Below are 26,196 nucleotides of genomic sequence, written 5' to 3'. Positions count from 1 at the left end.
CTGACAAATCCAGTGGCCCAATAGAGGCAAGGATGCTGCAGGTCCCTGGCCCCAGGGCCAGCTGGCAGTCAGGCTCAGTGTGTGTTCCCAGGGGGCACATGAGCACAAACACACTCAACACATATCTGGGTACACGTGTGATCAGTTCCACAGAAACACTCAAAAAACACAAAAACACAAACAGCTCCAAAAGCTCATCCTGTTCTGCTCTCTGGCAGTTCATGATGAAAGCCCATTAATAGAATATGGATAGATAGATAGATAGATAGATAGATAGATAGATAGATAGATAGATATAGAGATATAGATGTAGATGTAGATTTAGATGTAGATGTAGATATAGATTAGATATAGATATAGATTTATATGGACATCTATACAATGTGGATTCCTCCAGCCACTATCCTGAGACACTCAAGTCTACAGCATAGCTTATCCCTGAATCCTCTTGTCTCCAGTTGGCTCTTGCACAGGCACACAGAGTCAGGTCTTTCAGTTGACTTCCAGGTCCCACAATACCCCCCGTAGCTGTCCAGGACCCCCTGGTCCCTCCAGTAGCCAACACACAGATCTCTAGTGCATCCAGACCAGCCTTACAGCTTCTTTGATATCTGTCTCCTAAAGCCTTTTATCCTACTCACCTGTTACAACAGCTTGACATTCACCAGTGATTCACCTAGACCCCCAACACACAAGTGCACACAGAGCAGAGTCTCTCACCCATGAAACTCTACTCTGAAGTAGAGTTCAATGAGAAGACAAGCCCTTCTGACCAGGTGCAGAGCATGACCAGCCAAAGCAACCAGCCAACCCTTGACATGCCACTGGCCCCTTTGGTCCCCTTATTGTTGTGGTTTTCCACCCTTATTTCTTTCCAAACCATCAAGATACCTCCCTTTCCCTCTGCACTGTTCCTCCTCTAAAGGTCCCATAGTAAGTTTTATGTAATTCCAAGATGCTCCTTCTCTGTGTCCCACACTGTGTCCTGTACCCCTTCCCCTCTCAGCCCACACAGCCTTTCCCTGTAGCTCAGGTGTGTCCCAGGCTGAGACTGCCCAGGACAGCCCTGAGAGGGGCTGCACCAGGGCTCCTGTCCCCTGCTGGGGGTTTCTGGGGTTCCCCCACCGCCTCTGACCCACATGTTCCTGTGGTTCCAGGGTTTAGTCACGCTCCCCAGCCACCATGGGAAGACAATTTTGGGTGTGCCACAGGCTGTGCCCATCATGCTGCCTGCCAACACTTACCCTGGAGGGAAGTGAAATGTAGCTGTGCTTAAAGCCTTTGGCAGGTTAAAGCATAAATAAATATTTATCAACGACCAAAGGTAGGAGAGAGAGATAATAAAAATACATCTTTTGGAAGGCTCCCTGTCCAGTTTTCTGCAGGAAGGTAAATTTAAATTAATGTTGCACTTAAGCATTGCTTTGCTTTTAAAAACAATGAATGGGCCCAGATACATTTCCAGTGACCTGCTGTAAACCTGGTACAAGCTGCATCAATAGTAAATTGCCAACAGATGATGATGCTCTGAAAATATGAGAGACTCAGCTCAGACTTTTTCTTCTCTTCATCCCAGTCTCACTGGAAAGAGCACACTGGCTTCTTTCCCAACAACTGGAGAACAAGACCCACAGGGCTTGGTCAGCCTCTGCCATGGTTGTCAGAGCATCACCATGGTCCCCCTCACTAAACCAACACTTCAGCCTCATGCAGGGACCACAGAGGAGAAGGTGAGGGATTAAAAATGAGCAGGACCTAACATCACAAAAACAATCTTGTTATTTTCTTCCACTACAACCCAAACAGCTGGATTCCCATTATAATTAGGCAGATATGGAAAAGCCTCATGGTAACACCTATCAGTCTTTTTTGACACACTTCTGTGATTATTGCCCTATGGATCAAGGGATGAGATTGCAAACTCAGCACTGCCTTTTTGCTTTGTGTTCATACAGTGCCAAACAGGAGGGGCTGTACCAACCCAGAGGTGAGGGAGGTGCTCTTGATAGTGACAGTGTTTTGTGATGTCATTTGCTGATGTCTGGCTATAACCCAGTTGCTTTAAGACCACAGCAAATCATCACATCTGATGATTTCTCTCTGATGATTGATCTCTGTTATGCAGAGATCTCCCTAGATTCTCATTCGGTCAAGAAAAGACATTAACACATTGCTATTACCACAGTGGCTTCCCTATGTGGTCATCCACCATGACCCCTGGGGAAAGAAGGAGCCCTGGAACAATCTTTACTCCCTTTGACTCATTGAAAAGCCATCCACCCAGTGCAGGATCTGGTCTTGGCACTTAGTCTGCTGCCCTATTTCAGCTACAAATTAGTGTTAAACATAAATGTTATTTATCTCTAATTAATTATTAAGGCAGTGTGTAACAGCACTCAGGAAAGATCATACTGGTGTGTGTCTGGATGCAACCCAGCCCTCCCTAAATCATGCTGAAAGCTGACTTCCCTCCTGCTGTAAGCAGATTACTTTAGTCTCAGTGTTGGTACATAAGGAGAAGATTTGTCACCCTTCTGGAAAATCAATAGGCTTTTGGCAAACTGGCTTTGGTGCTGTTAATCATCCTGATGGCACCATCTGCCCATCTTCCAAACTGCAGCAGGAGAACCACCCTGCCTGAGGCCCAGCCATGGACCCTCTCAGTGGCTGCAGAGCCCTGGCACAGCTGGGTTTGCACCTCCCACTGCATTTGAAACAAGCCCAGCCGGAGGTATAGGAGGATCTGGGGACTGGGAGTGCAGAGCTCATGGAGGACTCTGTCATGTCTCAGTATTTCTGTTCCATGTCTGGGGGCAGTGCCTCTGCCTGGTGCCCAAACCTGGCTGAATGTTCGAAGTGAAAACAGAGGAGTCAAAAATGCTGAAAATTCCAGATGCCTGAGGCATCACTGCTGGTGTGTGTAGCTCCTTAGCACCACATCAACATGCAGAGAATGGAGAAATGCCGGCTGAGCATGCTGGCTATGGACTGTCATTTGTCACCATATGAGGCTCTGGTGTGAGTGCCCCATGTCTCCTCCTCATCCTCCCAACCCAGCACGGTGCTGCTCCAGCAGACAGGAGCAACAAGCTGTGGGAGAACCTTCTGTGCAGGGCCAGGACAAGCTGGAGAGGCTGGAGTGGAACTCCAGGAAAGGATGAAGCTAATGACAATCTGTAGCATGAGCAAAGGAGCGCTGACCAGGTTCACATGGGCACAGGTGCTGCAGACATCCCGGCTGCTGCCTCTGCAGATGCGCTCAAAGGGCAGCTGCTGCCCGGCTGCTGGGATGGGGAAGGGATGGGGCAGGATCCTCACACCCCTGCTGTGGCTCCACACGCAGATCCCCAGTGCCAGCATGGTGTGGGACCTGCAGAAAGCCAGGCCTGGTCCCGCAGAGGGGGAGGCGAGCAGGGCCAAACAGCAATGCCCGACTTCCTCCCGCTTCGTATTAATCAGCGTTTTTCTGAATCACTGACGTGCTTCAGCTGTGGGATATCAGCTATGAAATTCAGAAATTAACTCAGGAGCTTTGGATGACTCAGACTGCTAACAAAACACTCCAGGGCAGAAATGAGATGTGGGGGAAATTTACCCTGGGGGTGTCTCTCAATGGACTTTAACTGAGAAAAAATTTAATTTGCAGAACTGAAGCATATTTTATTTACTTTTTTTTAACTAGCATTTTAAATTGAAATAGTCAAATATATAATCAAGAGGCTCTTAATGGGTTGCTTTTATTGAAAGAGAGTTTGTTTTAAATTCCTCAACCTCAGAGTCCCAGACATATTTCCTTCCCACAAGTGAATTCTCTGTTGAATTTCTCTACTGCATTAATTATGAAAATCAGAATTCACCAAATAAACAGACAAGATGACACAGCACTGATGTTAAGCTGCCCACAGCCTAACCCATGATCCTGCTGGAAGTTGTCTGTAAGTCCCAATGGAAAAGCAGTATGCAGTAGTCTTATGTGCTTTTAGGAGTTTGTAAAGACAGAGCTCTTTCTCATGCATCACTGGGCTCCCAAAGATGGGTCTAAGTTATAACAGCCCTTAGAGTTCACTTAACTCTGCTGCCAAATGTCTGCCTGAGAGAAAAAATACGTACATTTTTGTAGCTAGAAAAATATTGAGGCAAAGGATTTGAAACACTGAGCCATATGGACTCCCTTAGCTCTCTCAGAGCAGTAATGCTTCATTGCAATCAATAAATGTTTCATCATCATTTCTGGTGCAGGGAGGCTTTAAGGAGCCCAGGCTCCATTCTTGGCTCCACTGTCTGCTCTCTGTGAGTTTTAAGCTTTGTTTTGTGTCAATACACCAGGACTCTGTGCCCTGTTTTCTTCACAAAATGCAGGCTGTGTGCTGTGGACCCCCAAGGAAGAATCAGAATCAGAATCAGAATTGGAATCAGAATCAGAATCAGAATTGGAATCAGAATCTGAGCTGTTTGGACAGGAAGGAACCTTTAAAAGCCATCTAGTCCAAGCTGTCTGCCATGAGCAGGGACATGTTCAACTAGATCAGGTTGATCAGAGCAACTTGACGTTGCTGTTCAGCTTAACCTTGAATATTTCCAGGGGTAGGGCATCCACCACCTCTCTGGGTAACCCATGCCATTATTTCTCAACTTAGTGTAAAAGCTTTCTTCCTTACAGCTGATGATCCTATTTCAGTTTAAAACCATAGCAACAAGCTATGTCCCTCTGCAACATGCCCCTACTAAAAAGTTTGGCCTCATCTTCCAGTACCCTGGTACTGGAGGTTGCTATAAGGTCTCCCTGAAACCTCTTCTCCAGCCTGAACAACCCCAACTCTCCTAGCCTGGAGAGGTGTTTGAGTCCTCTGATTATTTTTGTGCCCTTTTCTGGCCTCACTGCAACAGGTTGATGGCCTTCCATGCTAGAGACCCCAGAGCTGGTTGCAGGAGTGTTGTTAAGATCTCACCAGAGTACAGGAAAGGGGTAGAATCCCCTCCCTTGGCCTGCTGTGCACTCAGCTTTGGATGTATCCCAGGATGTGGTTGGCTTTCTGAAGTGGTGTGGGGTGTTCAGGACAGCTCAGGCCACTCCACTGCCTGGGTTTAGGGGATGGACAGTAGCAGACTGTGGCAATGGAAAGGACCAGGCAAAATTTTGACATGCTTTTACCCCTGGGAAGCCAATGCTGATGACTGGCAGCTGGAGGGAAGCCAGGTGGCTGTACATTACATGAAATAAACCCTGAGAGCAAAATCTGGAGAAAGATCTGGGGAAATTCCTTCCAAAAGCAAGGCCTTGTGCTGGAGGACACATCTGGATCCCATTTGTTGTCCATCATCCCTGGAGATGCATCAGACTGAAAACTTCCTGTGACCCACTCAGCCTGTGAGAGACAAGGGCTGGATCTGGCTGTGTTTTCATAGATGGACGTCTGGGACATGACCAGGGTGAGATTCACTTGGGGGAAGGAGTTCAGAGAGACCTGTGTGTCTTGCACTGGGCTTTGGGAGAACCACAGCAGGAACTGAGGGGCAGTTTGGCCATGTCTGCCCCCAGTATGGCAATTCTGTGACAGTGGGGGTGGGGGAGGATTTTAAGGCTTTGTACTTAATGATGCAGGGTTTATATCAGGTTGACTTTCTTGCTTTACTGGTGGCTGTACCTGTTCCTCCCTTACACCCCCCAGCCAATCTAAGCCAAAGCCACACCCACAAAATGCTAAAATAGTGCTATGGACAGTGTGGATCCTCCTTTGGAAAGGATGGTCAATATCTCAGGGGCAACATAGGTCTCAGGACATTGGCTTGTGAAAAGACAGAAAATGGAACATAAAATAACCCTGGAGAAATTGCTTCTCTGAGTAGTAACAAAGAGACAATTGTTGAAGCAACCTGCTAATATTCAAAGTGCTTTTAGGAATTAATTAGCTATTGCTGATGCCATTCATGACTGACTACATCTGCCTGGAACATTGTCAGAATCATCAGCCAAAGTTTTTGCCCTTTTGAACTTTATTTTCTAAAACTTCTTACAAGCTAGAGTAGGTATAGTGCTTTACACGTATTTTTTCCTTTGAAAGATATATGATACAGGTTAGATTATCTCCATTTCTGCTCAAAGCCATAGAAAACATCTCTGTGGCTGCTGACATGTCATGAGCATACAAGATATTCCCTACAGGAGATGCAGGGGAAGGGGATACATCCTTGTATCCATGTCCAAGGCTGTTGGACTTACAGCTCTGTTTTTATTCTGTCCCAGGAGGAATGTGCTCCTCTGCTGTCCTACCTGAGGGAATGCTGGAAAAGGAAAACTGAGCTTGTTTGCCAGTCCCACCTCTTCTGAGAAAACACTCCTGGAGGGAGCACTATCCCACAAAGCATTTCCATGGGTCACACTTTGCAAAGCCCATTGAAATGCACAGTAATTGGGGTTCCAGGGTGTAAACTGCATCTACTGAAAAACACGGATGTGTTTCTTCTGCAAGTGCAGGCATTGTATAGCAGAGTTATGCTGGGATGGTCTCTGGCAAATGGTTTAATTTTTGAGGGAGCTTCTGCATATGTACAGCAAAATGCAGGTCCTAACTCAGCTACAGCTTCTTTGTGTTAGGAACCAACACATCTTAAATAAATTATAACATTCTTCCACCCAAAATCCATCTGCAGAAAAGACATATGTAATTAACTCTTCCCCATTATCCCCTGTGTTTATCTGTTTGCACTCACTTTGGATAATGAAAAAGTCAGATTCATTTTGTGCCCAGTTACACAACCTGAGCCTTGAGTTTTACTCTGTGGGTTTCCAGCAAGCCCTGAGCTCAGCAGAGCAAGGTCCTGCCTGCTCCAGGAGGCAGCTCCTGCTTCTCAACTGGCTTTGATCTCAAGACAAGACAAAGAGCCAAGATTTTAAAATGCACTACAAAACTACCTCTGGGGGTATCCAACTCCAGCACAAAAGCGTTTTATCTGGATTTCCAAAATGGCAGGGTGAGGGATATGTTTTGAATACAATGATGAATAATTCAGTTTCCATGCATTTGCCTGACTTCACAAGGACTCATCCTGATTTCAGCCTGAAAGCTGCCTTCCTTTCTAACCACTACTGCTTCAAGACAAAAAGCCATGGCCCTTGGGAGAATCCCCCATCCCAGGGCAGTTGCTGCAGCCCAAGAGAAGTGTCCCCAGTGCTGTTCAGCAGGTGGCTCTGGTGGGTGCTGTACTGTGGGTGCCTGGGGTACAGACATAGGGACAGATGGACACAGGAACCAGGAGGCCACTACTGCAGAGGCAAGGACTTGTTCCCTTTTATCATTTCACTTCCAGCCCCAGGACTGCCCTCTCCCTTGCTCCAGAGCTGGCATCTGTCTGTACAGCCAGAGGTGTTTGAACTCGGTCTGCTGCCCCAAAAGGAGCTTTTCTGTTGTAAGTGGAGGTCGGCTCTGGGTGGGCAGGGGCTGCATGCAGCTGTCCATTGTAGCACAGTGAAACTGCTCCCTGGGCACAACCCACCCCATTCCTGGGTCTCAGCTCTTTGTCCTGCCCAGCCGCAGTGGGGACAGAGGCTGATGCTGCCGAGCTCTTCAGCCCTGACTGCCACTGCCACCTGCCAGCCCCGCGGTCCCCTGCGATGTCACCTCCCTGCCCCTCGGCTCCCGGGACTCCCTCAGCTGCCTTGGGCACAGCAGACACGGGAACTTGTCTGAGCTTAGGGGAGACCTTACTGCTCTCTACAATTACCTGAGAGGAGCTGTAATGAGGTGTGAGTCTCTTCTTTCAAGGACAGGATGAAAAGAAATGCTTTCAAGTTGCTCCAGCGAAGGTTTAGATCAGATATTAGGAAATATTTCTTCACTGAAAGGGTTATCAAGTATTGAAACAGGTTGTCCAGGGATGTGGTGGACTCACCATCCCTGAAGGGATTTTTTAGAAGTGTAGATGTGGTGCTTAGGGACGTAGTTTAACGGTGGCTTGAACTCAATGATCTTAAAGGTCTTTTCCTACCTAAATGATTCTATGATTTTAAAGAAGCCAGTGTTAAGCTGAGGTTTCAGACCACAGCTGTGCAATACCTTTCCCATCATTCCCATCTGTGCCAATGTCTATTCCAAATCTCCCAATCCCTTTGCCCATATACAGGGCTCCTGAGTCAAGTATTTTGGTGCTGTCTGAGGGGGATTTTGCATTGTAAATATGAGGAACATTACTTTTAGCACAAAGTAAACTAAATAAGAGTGGAAAAACAGGCAGGGGTTTGCTGGGCAGGATGTCAGCACAGCCCTCAGGGCAGGAGGAGCAGGAAAGCTTGGCAGGAGGAGCAGGAAAGCTTGCTCCTGGGGGACATGGGGTGACAGGACTCGCTGGAAAGCTGAGGAAGACTGCAGGGGATTTTTAAGGACCATTTCTGCTTCCACAGTCAAGTCCAAGCAGCTCCAAGGGGATGAATAGTGACCATATGCTTCTTTACCCATGGTCATGCTTGTGCCTGGTACATGAGAATCCTGGTAGGAACCTGCAGCAGGATCTGGTCCAACTGTTTTGTCTTGCTCCAAGAGGTGCAGGTCTCCATCCTCAGTGTTTTCCAAGTGTTTTCCTCTGATGCTTGGGATGGTTTGCAGCATCCCCTGGGCATGCTCAGATACATCCATGCTCCTCTGTACTTTCTCTCTGTGCATGAAGCATGGCTCCTGCCTGCAGAGTGCCCACATGGCCCCAGTGGACTGGGAGACATCCAGGGACACCAAAAGGGTGGCTCAGCTGGTACAACTTACGAGACTGGCCCTTCAGCCAGAATGAAACCCTCCAGATTTTCTGCAGCTTCTGCACACTCAATATAGATTGTGAAAGTATAGGTAAGAGGCACTGCTTGGCCTAGGAAGAAAAACTATTGGCATGGTTTGATCTTCCAGCTTCCTCTTCAGTGAGATGAGGTTATTTCCTTTTATTTACAAATATGAATTAATTGAGATTCACAACAGCTCAGACAGGCTGAAGTCTCATTAACTCATCTTTAAACAGGGTGGGATGTGAGTGGAAAACTGAGCACACAGAGCCCTGGAGTAAGGCCACAGCAAAGGGAAGAGGACAGCAGATCCAATACCCTGAGAGATCCTGGAGACAGCTCTGGATTTCTCATTCAGGAACTGGTGGTGCTCCTTGTGCCAGGGCCTGTACCTTCTGCTGGAAATCTGTGTGCATTCTGGTGCCATCTCTTCAAAGGAATCATGACCTGTTGATGATGTTTGGCAACCACAGACTGAGCAATGAAAAAAGGCTGAACCGTTGCTCTAATTTGTTAATGACACAGTTATGCTGTGGGAAAAACAGATTGTGAATTGAAGAACAGGCCCAGAATGTACAAACAGAAAGGCAAACAATTACTGCTTAGCAAAAAAAATAAATTTATTCTGTCATTTCAAAAATTCTGGGCACACGTCTTTGCTGTTTGGGTGTTGTCCATGTCTGGATTTTACATAGGTAATTCAGGCAAGCCAAGACTTGTATGTACAGTAATTCTCTTTCAGGCTACTTTGCATTTTCCCTGTTCTCAGCTCCCCTGTTGCCTTTTGTATCACTGCATGGAAACCAGGGCATAGACCATGAAATTAAACAATAACAACTGATGACCAGACTTTAGAAGGAAGAGATGATTATTTATCTGCCAGACACTCAAGCCATAGGGTTCAATGTGTCTGAGGACAAATATGGCATGGTAGCTTGATTTTAAAAACAGATGGGCTATTTCACCAGCCATTAATCTCACTGCTAGTTCTCAAGCCTAAGACCACCCATTTATTGTACAACCGTGGGTATGCATCCTTTTTTAGCAAAAGCACTCCTTCATGAGGAATGAGTCACATACACAAAGACCCTGAGAGTATCTAACTAACTAATCAATAAATGGTAAAGTGCAAGATGTAGATCCCCCTGCACTGCTAGACTGAGTCATCCTGGTGCTGGATTTATCACAGCCTAGACAAAGTCTCTAATAAGGGCACAAACTCTACAAGGTAAGGGTTTGTCATTGCCTTCAACAGAGTCAGCTGAAGCTCTCTGACTGACTGAAGTGACTGACTGACAGGGTTACACACAGTGGCCTGCATTGTGAAAGGTACCTAAGCAGACCAAGGGATGTCAGTGTTTGTAGACTTGACACCTGTGAGGGCACACTTGGAATATTGCATTCAATTTTCTGACCCCTTCCCAGTTCAAAAGGAAAGCAGAGGAACTGCAGAAAGTTCGGCAAAGAGCTCCCAAGCACAAGTCCAGAGCACTTTGCCTACAAGAAGAAACTTCTTGAGTTGGGCTTGTTGAGTCTGGCAAAAAGAAAAAGAGGCAACATAACAGCAACCTACAGGTCCATGAAAGAGAGTTACAAAATGGATGGAACCACTTTGGCAGCAGAAGATGATCCAGGGAAAGGCAACAGCCACAAACTGCAGCTTGAGATGTTCAGACTGACTTCAGCAAAATTTCTTTATCCAGAGAGCAGTGCAGAGAGATGGTGGTCTCTCCATCCTCAGTGTTTTCCAAAACATGAAGAGACAGGGGCACATGTAACCTACTTTACATGATTATAGTCCTGTTTCAAGAAGGAAGTTGGACGGGAAACCTCCAGAGGGGAACTTCAGCCCACACTTGAATGGTCTATGATTCCCAGAGCTGACTGTATTTATTCAATCTCTGAAAAGAGAAGATCCCCTAAGCGTGATGACCTGAAGAGCAAGTTAACATTGCTGAGAGAGTCCAGTGAGGTCTTTTTTATTCCCTGTGTCCCAAGAAAGAGCAGGAGAGACTAAACACCAAACCCTGTGCACTGGCTGAAAACTGTTCAGATAAATCCAGTCAGTCCAAGTGGGCAAACTGTGTTTCTTGAACAGAGGAAAATTAAAGTAATCATGAATTCTGCTCTGTCCCACCCAATCGTAAATTTGTCCTCAACCACAAATTACGGCAATCACTTGAACTTGGGCATATGAACATGCCTGACTAGAAAATCATCAAAGACGGATTTTCTGTGCTCTCACACACACTGGACTGTCCTTTACTGTCCCCAAGTGTAATCCATCTCTGATGCTTCTGAGGAAGTCAGGAAAAAGTCCAGAACACATTCAGCTTTGTGCACTAAGGTAAAACTCCCAACTGGTTGTTGCAGCTTGACAGCTGAAGGATGGGACTCAATTATACTCAGGGTCTTGAGGTGAAGTAGAGATCTTACAATTATATTGAGGTCAAGGCTGATAGTTCATTTTTCCTTTGAGCCTGTGAAGAAAGGGTCTAAGCAGAGGTCACAGGGATCTGGAGCTTTGGAAACAATAAGATGTTGTAGTATAACCTGTACAAACTGCAGGTGCAGAGCTCTGAACACTGTCACATTGTCACTGTGCCGAAGGAATGAATGGTAAGGACCTGTTGCTTCTTCCTGACATTTCTATTGTAAATGTCTCATGAAGGAAAAAGAGATTCCAATTTACATATCCTGGGGCTGAATAGATAAGCAATCATTTTGAAAAATGAATGTACACACATATAAACACCCACACATGTTGCTAAACCTTCTGACCAAGGAGAGATAAGCCTAATGCTGATTATTTATGATCATGCAGTAAAATTTCTATGGAATTGTTTTTCTTGGATGAAAAACAGAAACAGACACATTAACTCACTTTATTGTAATGCCCATTTTATTGTAATTATCTTGCAATTATCTGAGCTTTCAGCATCTTGTTTTGGCATTACAAACACCTGCAAATCCTAGGCAAAATAAATAAAAAAAGAACATCTTGTTAAAATAATATCTATAGAAAATTAAATTGGTGCAAAGTATGATAATTGCAGCTTTTCAGTTCCCTTATATCCATACACAAACTAGTAACACATAAAGGCTATTTATTCAAAGTGCTATGCCTTTTCATGTTCTTTATAAGAGCACAGCCCCATGTGATAGGCTTCATAAATAGGTAGAAAAAAGATTGTTTTAAGAAAATTATAATCAGAGAAATTGTGTTATTCGTATTTTTAGGTAAGTAGCTGAGATGCAGCTCCTTTAAGTTTCCCTGACATCAGATGAAGAGCCTGGGGCAGTGGGAGGAAGGTAATCTAGAGCTCCTAACCTCATCAGTCCTTTTAAGAACATCCTCTCCTTTAAGAGATGCATCCCAAGAATTTTAAGTTGTCAGGAGATTCAGAAGGAAAAATTGTTCCCTCATTGGCCTTTGTTGGCAACTCCACTAACAATCAGTGGAAGGAAATCCTCCTAAATACTATTTAAGCTAAGGATTTGGATGAGTGGCATCTGGGCTATCCATTATCATACCTAAGACTTGGAAACAACAGACTGTTGGCACATCCCTGTAGCTGCTCACATCACCACTCAGAGGAACAGAAGGGGTGACATTGCAGAATGAGATTGTAATCAGATACACAGGTCTGAGATGGGCTGGAAAAGGGAGGATCAAGTGACCTGTGTTCTAGGATCACAGCAAGTTAGGTAAAAGGTAGCAGGATTGTAGCAGGTTCTATAGAAGAATGCTGACAGAAAGTTAACTTTCAGTACTTTAACAAGGCATTTTAGGGACTAACTTCTACACCCTTTTAGTCTCTGACAGGACACGTACCATCCTGGAACCAGCTGGAAAAATGTGAAGAAAACAGCTTATAGTACCTCTCCTTCCCCTAGAGCACCTCAGGATAATGGGAAACAACAGTGACTTCAGTGACGTGTGGGTGAGAACACAGCCTGTGACTTTTGTGCTGAGACTTTAGAATCATAAAAATTGATGGAAATGGCTGTGGTAGGAAAGGTGAGAACTGAGATCTCACCACCTTTCTGCACACTGCTCCAAGGCTGCACTGCCCTCATCGGGCACATTTCTTCTAAGTCCAGCCTGAACACCTCCAGCCACAGCTTGTAACCATTGCTCTTCAGTTTCCATTACAAAGAAGGTGGTCTTCACAACTCTACCCTTGAATAGCATGGATGCATGATTTCAGGTGTTGAGTCCAAACAGACAGACTGTTCCCTTGCTCTGCTGGCCACACTTCTCCTAATGCAACCCAGTATGTGGTTTCTTTATTTCCTAGTCAGAGTATCTTGCTGGCACATACGCTCTAGAGTTTTAGTTGTTTTGTTTTTTCCTCATTTTGTCACAAAAGAAGTTTTTTGTCTTCGGGGGGATCACAGGAAGCACATGGGTGAATGTTGGTACTCGAGTGATGCTGCTTGTGTCCACATCATGAATGGATGGATCCCAGATAACAGGCACATTCTCATCTAAGGAAACTGACAGAGCTTTAAAGCACTTCTTTATCTCATGTCAGAGGGCTTGCTGTGGGAGATGTGGGTCGATTTCTGAGACAGAGAAAGGACTGTTGTGACTGTACACTTGGAGCTGGAAGAAGCATAATCTTCCCAGAGTGAATATGTGAGTGAAAAAGAGTTTATTTCTTGTGGCTGTGGAGAACCCTTCCTTTATTGATTTGAGAAGCTCTGCAGTCACAGTGAGCAGAACTAGGTGTAAATAATTAAAGGCATTGCCAGGAATGGCTTTGGCATCCAGCCTGCTATAGGAAAAATATTTCATTGTCTATCTTTTGATGCTTTTTATCTTGAAATATGAGATAAGATCCTGAGAAACAGCCCTTTTTGGGATGAAAAATACAAAAGCACATATTCCTTTGGAATCTGTATGTAATGCCAAGGCAGAGCTGAAAAGGAGAAAAACATGTCTCCAGAATTTTAGGGAAACATGAGGAGTCACAGCTGTAGTCTATCTCACGTGGACACATGTCACTCACATTCTACTCATTGCTCTTTACAGAAGAATATTTTCTGAGCCTTGAAAACCAAGGCACTGGGACAAACCATGAAGTGTAGCCAGCCATGTGAAGGGAGGATGTTATCTCAATTTGCATCCCTGGTAGTTGGAGCAACTTCCAGCAACAACTGGAGGTGTAAAGTGGCTCTCTGTAAGAAGCGAGGATGGTACTTAAAGTGAACCAGTGGGAAATAAAAAATGATGCCACTGAAGATGAACAGGACGATGTAGAGGATCTCTATTTGGGGTTGGTCAATGATGGGAGCTAACACCAGGTACACAGCTGCCACCAGCACAATTATGGGGATGATAATTGGAACCTGTGAAACCAAAACATCAGCATAAGAAGTCATGTAATTCTGGGCCTCTGTGTCTGGACAACTCTAGAACTTCTGCAGAAGGCTTTTTAGATGAAACCTTTCTGCAACCTGAGGTATTACCTAGAAATACGAATTAATGGCAACATCCTGCTTCCCAGCATACCCCCACTCCAAGGCTGAACATCCCTGCAAGAGCTACAAAACCATATCACAGCTTAGCCCCTGGTCTTTCTTGCCCTCCTAGACCTGTAGGTGCAAACTACTGGGTTTAATGCCAGGTCTGTTCTTGCTCTCCCTACTACCTTGCATCTAAAAGCCAAGCTGTGGACAAAACACACAGCAACTGTATTCAAATCAACTGTACCTTGGTACCCTTGCACAAAAAGTTTTAACCATGTGTTAATAGACAGGTGGACAGGCAATCTCAGAGGCAATTTCTGTAAGCCTGATCAGAAAGCATTTAAACTTCAATTTGAAGCCACCCTTCCTCAAAGGAGGGTAAGAACACTTGACTGCTGATTTCCTTCCTTTTATCTGTTTTTTGGGGAACAAACCTGTTTCCATGTCATCTCCAAGAATTTGGGGCACTCCACCTAAGTTATTTTTATCTCTGCCAAGTTCTTACACCTGAGCTCTCCTCCAAGGAGTTTGCCCAGAGTCTGTGACCATAAACAGGTGATTACAATGTTGATCAGAATCATCCTTCATTTACCACTTAAATCTTTTAGGGAAAAAGAGGATATGGTAGATATATTTTCATAGTGAGGAGGCAGGGCATTATTAGCTTATCAAGACAGAGAATTCAACCTTGACTTATGCCTGTATGTTCACACTATCTCACCCCTTGTTGGCTTTGCTGATACAAAACTTGAAATGAGAAAAGGAAGGACAACCACATTAAATCTGTAAGCCACCAGTGCTCACTCTTTTCTCTAAATGTTCTCTTAGTCATTTGAACAATATTGGAAAATATTTGAGGGTTTTATGTTATTACTTTACCTTGTAAGATCTTGGCAGTTCTGGTTTCTTGATTTTTAAATACAGGAGCCCAGAAATAGTCATTCCATAGAAAAGCCATGCCACAAAACTCCAAGAAAAGAGAAAGAAAATAGACAGCATTAAACTTGGGGTAAGATAATCCAGGAATGTCAGTCCTGCCTTGCAAATCCCAGATGTTTGCATCTCCAATTAAAAAGGTGAATATTGATAATAATTTAGCAGTTCTTCCATTAATTTCCTTTCTAGATGAAACAATGAGAACTTTAGAATTATCTGAACCTTGCTGATTCAATGGGGATGAATCACATTCAGTTAAGTCTCTAGCAACAGGAGCATTCACACATTGCAAAGGTGCTGGTTCCCAGTCTCTTCTTTCTTCCCTCCTAGTCTCCCCAGTATTGGCTAGAAAGCAATAGCCCAGGCTCAAAAAGATAATGCAAGAAAATACTTATAAACAATGTAAAACCCAGGAGCACAGGGGATGCAAACAGAAACCCTACACACACATACCTGAAAAAGTTCACGATACTGGTAAAGCTTCCTGATATTATCATTATTAAAGACATGGCAGATGTAAACAGTAGAGCAGGGGAGGGCGTGAGGCATCTCACGTGAGCCATGGACAGAATGTCTGGCTGAAAAACAAAGCAAAACTCTGTGTCATGGTATGATGGACTCAGAGGTCCTTACTCACCCCCCACAGCTGTGGGTGGGAGCTCTGTCTGCAGCCACAGCCACTCATAATCAACAAATAAGTGTCATATAAAACCAGACCAACTTCCAAGGAGTGTAAATACAGAAAACTCCTTCAAGGGTATTTTTATTGTGTCTCACTGGTTTCATATCAAATATGCTCAGTTTGAATTTTTAATTCCCAACAAAAATATCATGCAAGGACTTTTGCTAGAGATGAGTGTCTGAGAAATGGCATAAGCATTCAGCACATAGACTACAATGGTCAGATTCGGACCATCTGTGCACTTCTCAGCACAGAGCTTGCCAGGATAGAGCAGACACTGTCCTTAGAGAGACAAGTTGAGGAACCAGTAACCACCGAAACCAGGAACCACCAAAACCAGCCACCACCAGTTCAGTCATCTCCACCAATCTGGTCATTCATATGCATAAAAGATTCCCTGCTATGAACCAGGAGCGGAGCAAGTGTGGAATCATAGATTCATGGAAAGATTTGAGTTGGAAGGGACCTTAAAGATCATCTAGTTATAACAACCCTGCTGCAGGCAGGGACACCTTTCACCAGACCAGGCTGCTCAGAGCCCCATCAAGCCTGGCCTCAAACTTCCAGGGATTGGGCATCCACAACCTCTCTGTGCAACCTATTTCAGTGCCTTCACATCTGAGGACAGGAATTTCAGATGCTGTGGGTAGGAAGGAGCAAAAAAAGCAGAGCGATTCAGGAGGAATACAAGAGGCCTGCTCAAAAGAGAGGATAAATGCAGCCAAGCCTTTTTTCTCCTTTGTGGAGCAGTGTGGTTAAGTGTGTATGGAGGCGTACCTGTGAATGAGAAGGTCTGTATCAGCAGCTGGGATGTGGCAGCAACCTCAGGGGCTTGTATGCCCAGGTAGCAGCAACTGGGGGGACTGGGATCCAGGGGCTGAGTATCTGAGCCCAGCTACTGGAGGAACCCACACTGTACATGTTTCTATATGTATTTCTCACTAATAGACCCCTAATCAGCCAGAGAGGAAATCAAAGGCCCTTGGTGTTGTTAGTGCTGGTGTTTGTGTGACCCCCAGGTAAGTCTGTATGTGCAGCTCTGCAGTTCCCTGCTGTCTCTGTATGTATACATGCAGCTATACATGTATGTATGTGTGTACATAAATATGTTTCATACCTGTGTTTGTGTGTGTGTGTGGCTACTGGGAATACATGCTGGACTTACTGGTTGGACCAGGGAGAAGGGATCTGCAGCAGCCTGACCTCCACTGGGTTAGATCTGGCCTACCTAACCAATGATAAACCCAAGCTAGGAGAGATGTAAGGCTTGGTGTCACCTTGTAATTGCTATGAAACTTCAAGAGCAGAGATATCCTATGCTACATCTAAGCTGTTCCACGCATGAGAAGGCTGGGATCACCCCTGAGACCAACCTGTGTAGTCAGTACAGTGTGCAAAGGCAGCTGGCAGGTGCTGGGCTACCTTCCCAGAGCGAGCAAAGGTGCCTACAACACATAAGTGTGGCCAGGTTCCCCTTCCGTGGCAGGTGTACTGTCACCCCACTGCCTGTGCCTGGTGTTCCAATGCAGCAATATTTGACTGGTTCATTTCAAAGCTGTTCTTAAAATTCAGGCTAGATGTGAATATGTATTTTTCTGAAATCACCTGACAGAAGAAGAAAGCCCAGAGACAACATATACCTTACATTTGAAAGAGATTGGGACTGAAGTCTTTGAGCAAGGAACAAACCGCCTGAAGAGCTATCATTCTGCCAGTTGAACATACACAGTGTTTTCCTGACTGCTTTAGTGTCACAAGAAGGTGAAGTTGCTCAAAGTAAGCATCCTAGTTTAGGGCAAATTTGGGAGGAAAAAGCCAGACCCCTTTCTCTGTGCTTACCATATGTCCCTCCCTGGCAGCAATGTAGCACACACGGCCTCCACTGAAGAACGTGCCATTCGATGAACCAAACGTAGACAGGGCCACCGACAGGGAGATGAGCCATGCCCAGCTGCCCAGGACTTTGTCCCTGAGGTGAGAAAGAGTTCATAGCATAAGAGCAGTTCGTAGATGTATTGAATATTCACTGTAGAACCAGACAGGTTTCATCCCTCCATTATTTCTGTATTATACTGATTTTTTTTTCTGAAGTCTTTCTAATGATTTAAAGTCTTCTTGCAATTCCCATAATATTTAGTGACTAGTAAGTTTGTCTTGTCTGACAGCTTTTCTTTCTGCTATATATATTCTGTCCACACTGCAATGGTGAACAACAAAGCGGTCACAACAGGCAAAAACACCTTTTTTATGTACTGATGCTGTGGCAAAATGTCTAAAGATACTGCTATCACAACCAATAATATTAGCTTGGAAATCACAGAAAAACTATTCCCATCACACTAGAAGAAATATTCTGCATTACAACCTCTTCCTGAATATGCATAGGATTTTAACCCTTTAATCCCACATGCACCTATTTCTGCTCTTCTGTCAATCAGATTTAAGCCAAAGCAATGGTTTGAATTCCAGATGTTTGGTTCTACAACACATTCAGACACTTCTGGTTTCCTTTCTCCCTATCAGAAGAATTAGCAGAGTTACAGAGTTCAAGACAAACATTTGAAGGAATGATAATTTTCTCACCTAAAAGTGAAGACAGTCTTTTGGAATGAAGCAACATTAAGAGTACTAATAGAGTATAAATACTGGTGTTTGAGGTAATTATCACATACACAAACACTCTGTTTATCTAATTGGTAAAAATCCAAAACTCTAATGTTTTTTAGACCACTTTATTTACAAGCAAACTGAAACCTGTGGTTGCTGTTAAATCATTGTCATCAAAGAAACGCTGGGAAGAGTTTCCTGAGCTCCTTTTGTGGCTGTACCTCTCACCACTGAACAATGTTTCTTTCTGGCAGGTTTCCTCTTGTATAGGGAATAAATGCATTTAAATGTGACAAGTCCTCCTCTGGCTTCTTTATACTCCTCCTATTCTTTCTTAATGGCCTGAATAGCTGCATCTCTTGCTTGTGAGCCACAACCTTCACCCCCTCCTCAGACTGGCTCCCTACCTGTTCCCCAGCCTTTGAGTGCCCAGCTTTCTTGTGACTAGTTCAGTATTTCTTCCTGAATTGCTCTCTTGGGTGAAAAGGTTAATCAGGCAAGAAAAGGAGATGTGTTACAAAGGAGGAAGCTCACAAATAACTTAATTAGGAATGATGGGAAAGGAAGTGCAGGGAAAGTTCATGACACTGCAGCTTAGTAAGGCATGCTCAAACAAAGCACTAGACCTTTAAAATCTCTTACTCATAATGATATGAAAGGCTATTAGACAACACATCCAGCAAGAGCTCAGTCAGATCTTCAAGTGGGAGATTTTGTGGAATGCACACAGAAGCAAAGCTGCTGCTGACTTTTCCAGAAGAGGATGAGCAGTACATAACCTGTGTCATCATTTCTGCCAGACATTTTTAGGGCATGATTTAGGGCAATCAGGGATTCTGTGTCTTTGGAAGTATTTAGACTAAGGCTGGATGTTCCACTGGAAGATCATTGATGGTGTCTATACCTCTCATGATGGTCCCTTCCTTCTCTTCCTAAATTCCTTGTCTTGTACAGAAACTGTTTAATGTCACCAAATACTTCAGGTTGATGAAAGGTAGAAATTGTTTCTGTACAGCTCTGGAAAAACACAAGCCAATTGAAGTTACAGTTACCAAAGGGTACCCAACCTGTGTATAACACCTCTCAAAGGTGTTGTTGAGATCAATGCCGTTTTCCAATTTCCCCACAGAGAGAGAAACTGAGACAAAAGACTCGGGTCTGCTCTAAATTCCAGGTGCCAAGTGGACAGTATTCACCCAGTTAACTCCAGTCTCAATCCACTGCTTCTGCATTAGCAGGGCAGCACACTGCTGTCTCCATATCCCTGGAGATATCTAAAATGTGGGTCATTTCTCAGTCCCCAAGTCTGGATATGTACCCTGGCTGCATTCCCAGTGCCTGTGGGGAGGGAATTCCCAGCTCCTGTTGTGACCTTCACCCCTCCTTTATGGACACTTTCCCTGAGGTAAAACATGAGTTGGGAGGAGCTACAGGTTCCCAGTGTAAACAAAGGGAATTGGGGAGTAAGGAATGTGCCATCTTGGCAGCCTAGAGGCACCTTGGAGACCATGGCCAGATGGAGCTGGTCAGCCTTGGCCTCACAGAACCATAGAATTATAGAATCATAGAACAGTTTGGAACCTTGAAAATCACCCTCTTCCAAGCTCCTGCCATGGGCAGGGACGCCTTCCACTAGACCAGGTTGCTCAAAACCCCCTCCAACCTGACCTTGAAGGTTTCCAAGGATGGGGCATTCAGAGCTTCTCTGGGAAACCTGTGACAGTGCCTCACCACCCTCACAGTAAAGCATTTCTTTCTTATGTCTAAGCTAAAACTACTCTCTTTCAATTTGAAGCCATTCCTGCTTGTCCTACTTCTAATGTCCTTGTAGAAATTTCCTTTCCAGATCTCTTGTAGCCCCTTTAAGCACTGGAACATGCTATAAGGTCTCCCTGGAACTTTCTCTCCTCTAGGCTGAACAGTCCCAGCTCTCTCAGACAGTGTGCTTCAGCCCTCTGAGCATCTTTGTCACCTTCTTCTTCTCTGTAACATGGCCTGACAGCTCCTCCTGGTCTGACTAACACAGTGCTGCCATCCCCTCTGGGAACAACATTCAAATCTCCTGAAACTCAGGAGAGAACCAGTGTTTCTCAGGGCTGCACTGCCCGTGTTGCCCCACGCAGAGCTCACCCCCAGGTGACAGCCACAGCTCCTGAAGACAGCAGCTCAGAGGGAGTCATGGCTGCCAGGTAGCTCACGTTTACCAGCAAATACAGGCACGTAACCAAAGGAATGGCGATCATCAGAGCTCTGGGGAGGGTCACCTGGAAAAGGTGACAGCAGTGTTAGGTGAAGCACATTTATGCCTGCACTGTGCTTTTTTTGTTTTGTTTTTGCCACCACCCACATCTCTTTTTCAAATTCCTCCTCTCCCTAAGAACCCAGAACAAGACATAAATCCAGATTCACATGCCAGTTTTCACATCAGTCTTGTACAGTTCTGAAGTTAGTCTAAAAAACCCCACAACCAAACAAAATAAACAAAAAACCCCACCAATTCTTAATAAAAATGTTTTGATTTGTAGCTGCCCAATATGCCTTTTGCATAGTTCGTGATTATTTTATTATTGATTTATTTGCTATTAGTGTGTTATGTCTCCTGGTGTGCTGCATCTTCCCATAAACACCTCACTGCCATGGACAAAGTTCCAGTATGTGTTGCATCACATTTAACTACTCCACAGTTTAAATCAAAATGGGGTTGATCTCAAAGGAGATTTCCTCTAGAAAGGAAATATTTATTTTTTATTAGTGGCAGGATTGTGTCTTAGAACACCACAGGATCATTTTAAGACTCAATAAAATCAACAATGTCTTGCACAACTGAAAATACCAGGAAAAGGCAACTGTATGCATCTAAGAACCTGAAATATAAATTTTTGCATTCCCCATTCTCAACACAGAACAAGATACAGCAATTCCTAATAGTGGTGTCTCCACTCTGGAAGGGCCTGAATATCAGTGCTCATGATCCTGTGGGAGAGAGTGATCCTGGGGTCTTTGCTGCCATTTAGGTTAATGTTTAACTGTGTATTTTCATTTAATCTGTAGGATCTAGTGTGCTGTGCTGGTAGAAAGCACTTTCTATAAACTCTGCATTCATATAACTCTTACAAAGTAAGAGTTGTTCACTGCTGCAGTGTTTGATCTGTGAAAATGGGTAATATGGTGCAGTGAAGGCTGATGTGAGATGCAGGTGAGCTACTTCAGTTCCTATAGCACAGACTGCACAGTGCTAAAATATAAATATTTAAAGATAGGGATCATTCACAAAGTTAGATTCCCTTTCCAATGAGGTTTGGCTTGCTCTGAAGTTGTCCCTTGACGCAACAGGGACAGATAAAGTAGTTCTCTAAAGCACAGATTATAGATCAAGTATTTAAGGAAATACATGGTGTTAAGAATACTTTATGGATTACAGTAGTGAGTGTTTTTCTGAATAAATCTAGGTGTCTACAGTGAGATCCTCTAAACACTAAGACAAAACTTCATCCCCAAAGCATCCAAGTGCTGCCTAATAATTTCTTTCCAGTCAATGGGTTATTTTAGGACTTTCATAGGACCACAAGATGGTTTGGTTTGGATTGGAAGGGATCTTGAAGATTATCTAGTTCTAAACCCCATGCAATGAGCCAGGGTTCCTTCCACTACACCAGGTTGCTCAAAGCCCCACACAAGCCTCTTTTGAACACTTCTGGGGATGGGGCTTCCACAATGTCTCTTGTGAGTGTGTCTCACCACCCTCACTATAAATCCCTTGATTACCACTCTTAACACAGTCACAGATAGAATCAAACATATTAGCAGCAGGATTAAGTAAAACCCAACTCACTCACTTACTCACTCACTCATTCACTCACTCACTCACTCACTCACTCACTCACTCACTCACTCACTCACTCACTCACTCACCTCAGGCTTCTTCAGTTCCTCAGTCACATAATTTAGGTTGTTCCATCCATCATAGGACCAGAGTCCCTGGTAAAAAGCCACTCCAACTGCCCCAATACCTGAAGTCGTGCCTTGAAAACCATTCTGAAAACTCTGAGTTTGTCCCTTGGCAAGCAGCACCAATCCACCCACCACGATCACCAACAAAGCCAAGAGTTTGGCAGCTGTAAAAATGTTCATAACAGATGTTGCCAGCCTCACGTTGAGACAGTTGATGATAGTTAAGATCAGGATGCAGGCAGCAGCTGTACATTTGACGGCAACCTGCGGAGATGAGCATCCTGGGTAGAACGGCGCAATGGCGTACTCAGCAAAGCTCAGACAGACAGCTGCCAAACCAGCTGGTCTCACCAGGATGACAGAAGTGTAGGCGAAAAGGAAAGCAGGAAAGGAACCAAAAATCCTCAAAATGTAAATATATTCTCCTCCAGACTCTTTAATTATTGTTCCAAGCTCAGCGTACGACAAGGCTCCAAACATGGCCAGGAGACCACATGCTGCCCAGATCAGCAGGCTGCTGGCAGGGTTCCCCATGTGATGTAGTACCCACTCAGGGGACATAAAGATCCCTGAGCCTATCATGGTGCCTGCAATTAATGACACACTGCTAATCAGGCCAACTTCTTGTCTCAGTCTTAACTTCTCCTTCCCTTCACTCAGATCTGTGGACGAATGAAGTGGATCTGTTGTCTTCCTTTCCCTCATTGTGGAAATGTGAGCAGATGTTGTTGTAAGAAGAGAATCTGAAGAAGGATTAAGGCATTTGAATAAGGACTACCTCAGGCTTTAAGGTTTAGTTAATAATTACAAAAGTCATGCTGAAGGCTGTTGAGAAACACCAACTTATCTTCTGCATTTCACATTCTTTCATTACCCATCTTATCTTGGTAATTTATTACACTGAGTCTGATTATCCCTGAATCTCACTGCAAGTAATGATAATGGATAGTATTCAGCAGCACCTCAAAATCACTCAGCAAATTACTGGACTGTGATCCTGGTAATCTCTCCTTTACATCATGCTTCAAACAGCCTCTGAAATAAGGATCAGGTAAGCAAAGTCCCCATGCAAATCTGTACTTTATTATTTGCTTAAAAGTCAATGTTCAAGCACTCAATTCAGTGTTCAAGCATATCTTCATTCTTCACTGTAGTATGATCAAACAAGTCTGTTGGCCAACATGCTAAGACTTTGCTCAACAAGGAACATTTCCAGTGTCTTAATCAAAGAAATAGAAATCTTCTGCCAAGCACAGTCCAGAGACTTTTTCTGCACAGTAGTAGAGGGTAATATGGATTTTTTCCATTTTTAGAAATTGCACGAGGAGAAGCATGAAAAGGCTACAATTACATTTTTCCAGGGCATTTTTTCCATTGTACATAAGGTGTGCACACTCCTACCAGCCACAATCTTCAGAGCACTTTGTCACAGCTCATCATACACACATTTCAATGCACATGTGACAGATGGCAAAAGCTTTTGAAGACCCCTCATCCTTACTTAGATATCTAACCCATAAAATTCCAGACCTTGAGGCAGGTTCTGCTACAAATATGACTGTTACAGTGCATGAGGGTATATTTTGTGATCTGTTATGTATATGAAGTATTGAGCAGAAGGGAACTTCCACATGGATTCCTTTGAACATAAACTAAACTTTACTGGAGAGTTACTGTCCTTGGAGGTCTCTTGCAAGTTTCTGTTGTGGTAAGTACCAGAAGTGAGACCTTCTCTGCCCTTCATGGAAACCACAAAGCTTGAATCTTTAAAACTATCTGTCCTTCTCAAACATTTGAGCTAAAAAAAGTGTTACTATAAACAGAGCAGTAAACTATAAACAGAGCAGTAATTCTATTGTTTTTCTAAAAATTCCTTCTAAATCATTTAGACTTCTATTTCTTTACCTTTTCTAAAAAAATAAAAAATAAAAAAAAATTAAACAAAATCTAAAAGAAATCTAACTAGCTTTGGACTGAAAGAAGAGTCCAAGGTAACTCTTGGATCCTTAGCAAAATTCATGAGTCAACAAGAAATACAACATATACAAGTCACATAATTTATCATGCTAAGGTAAATAAAGTTGCTTAAATTTTATAATCAGGTTAAAGGACTTGAGGTTCTCTAAAGAAGAAAAAAGCTCTCAAATATTATTAAAAATTAGGGGAGGTTAGAGTATAAATGTTATTATTAGATTAAGGAAATAATGAGAAAAGTTTGATGGGTTTTATAACAGATTTCAGAATCTATTCCTAATATCACCTCTCTAGTATTCACTAGGAAATGGATGCCAGCTGGTTTACTCCTAATTTCAAAGTCTCTTACAGAAGTTCACAGCTGATCAAGGGGTAGCTGTAACAAAAGCAAAAGCTTATACTTTATCTGTCGAGTAGGATTTCTAAACTTTACCAGCAAACGTGTGAGTTCTGACAATAAACATACACCTTGTACTGCAAGGGTGCAAATTAACACATTTCAAGTTAATGGTTTGCAAAGTGCTTGAGAACTTGGAGGGAGGCATCTCAGTAATGTATTTTGGTTTGCTTTTACTGAGTGACAGTGCTCTTCTTGTCTGGTTTAGCTATTTGTAGTGTACTGTCTTTAAATTGCAAATGACACTGAAAGGCGATGCTGGAATCCTTCAGTGGTCCAAAGGTCTGGTTTTTTTCCTGCACTACTGACACTCCTATGTGCATCAATGCATGTATTATGTATATCAAAAACAAAGGTACTAAATATGGTTAAATCAACGCTAAAGGAAAATTTCATGTAAGTAGTTAAGTATCCTTCTAGTAAGGCTATAGATATATTTCTCTAACTCTTCTCCTGTTTTAATGAAGGAACTTCTGTTCTGAAGTGTTAATGCAAAGTTCTTGGAGCAGATTTTTTCAAACCTTTACAGTTCTTGCTCCTAGAAATGAATAAGTTTTAATCCAATGTTGTAGGGAAAAAAAATTAGAATTTCTTCAAACTTGATCATGTCAAAAAATTTTTTGTAAGGCCCCTCATGACCAGAATTAATTACCTGGTATGTCAATAGCCTCAGTCAATTCCTAGAGGGAAGTCTGTTTCCAATCCCAGATTCATTGTTACTTAGTTCTAACTGCTTCCACCTAAAGTAATAAGGAATCTAATTAATAAGAACAAGAACTTGAGGCTCTTCCTGTGGAAGCTAAGGCGGTCTGATTGCTTTGGATTTTTTTTCCCCATTGTCTTGTCCTTTTTTTGACTGATATTAGCAGTCAGGAGCAGCCATAAGATATTTAGTCAAATGAATTGTCACAATTATAATTTTTTAAAACTGAATATGTAAAAGGGCAACCCACTGCTCCCTTCTAAAAGGGAGAGGTATAAGAAGGAGTAAAAAATACAAGTTCTGCTTTCTCCTCCCGTGGAGTAGCAGAGCTTTGCTGCTTAAGCTGTCACCTAATAAATCCCCTACCTGAACAATTCTCACTTACCTGTGACACTGCAATGGGTGATTGCCATCTACTGGTCCCGAGCAATAATGCGACATGGCTCAGTCCGCATTTGGGTTTGCTATTTTGCATTCCTGGCTAAAAAGAAAGCCCACTCCAAGTATTACTTCTTCAATATTAAGATAGCACAGACTATATTCGAGTTGTGAATGAAAACTCTCATTAATGTACCTATGGCTGTTTTTATTTCAGGAGTAACTAGGAGGACTAGAGAAAAGTAATTTAAAGTAAAGGTCAATGTCAGTGGTAAAAACTAGGCAAAACATGTGGCCAAATATTTTGCAATATTTAATTTTAGGTCCCA

At 43.6% G+C, this 26,196-nt stretch overlaps 1 protein-coding gene across 1 annotated transcript; it reads right to left on the bottom strand.

Moving 5' to 3' along the window:
- Positions 1–8,941: 8,941 nt before the first annotated feature.
- Positions 8,942–24,018, bottom strand: LOC107201100 (b(0,+)-type amino acid transporter 1-like). The gene is made up of 6 exons (XM_015620293.3): positions 22,377–24,018; positions 20,595–20,728; positions 17,697–17,826; positions 15,629–15,753; positions 15,119–15,206; positions 8,942–14,119 (listed from the first exon to the last, which is right to left on the bottom strand). The coding sequence occupies exons 1-6, from the start codon at positions 23,118–23,120 to the stop codon at positions 13,886–13,888; spliced, it is 1,455 nt and encodes a 484-aa protein (XP_015475779.1). The 5' UTR covers positions 23,121–24,018; the 3' UTR covers positions 8,942–13,885.
- Between the last annotated feature and the right edge of the window lie 2,178 nt (positions 24,019–26,196).

This window comes from Parus major, chromosome 3 (genome assembly GCF_001522545.3).
Source record: "Parus major isolate Abel chromosome 3, Parus_major1.1, whole genome shotgun sequence".
Lineage (NCBI taxonomy): Eukaryota > Metazoa > Chordata > Aves > Passeriformes > Paridae > Parus > Parus major.
The sequence above is the reverse complement of the archived record's forward strand: the minus strand, read 5'-3'. Positions and strand labels throughout refer to the sequence as shown.

Excerpts from the sequence above, each read along its gene's own strand:
- LOC107201100 (XM_015620293.3), bottom strand. The coding sequence starts at position 23,120 with ATGAGGGAAAGGAAGACAACAGATCCACTTCATTCGTCCACAGATCTG. Across the intron at positions 20,729-22,376 it reads AGGAACTGAAGAAGCCTGAG|GTGACCCTCCCCAGAGCTCT; the intron begins GTGAGTGAGTGA and ends CACCTTTTCCAG. Across the intron at positions 15,207-15,628 it reads AGTATCGTGAACTTTTTCAG|TTTTGTGGCATGGCTTTTCT; the intron begins GTATGTGTGTGT and ends CTTTTCTTGGAG.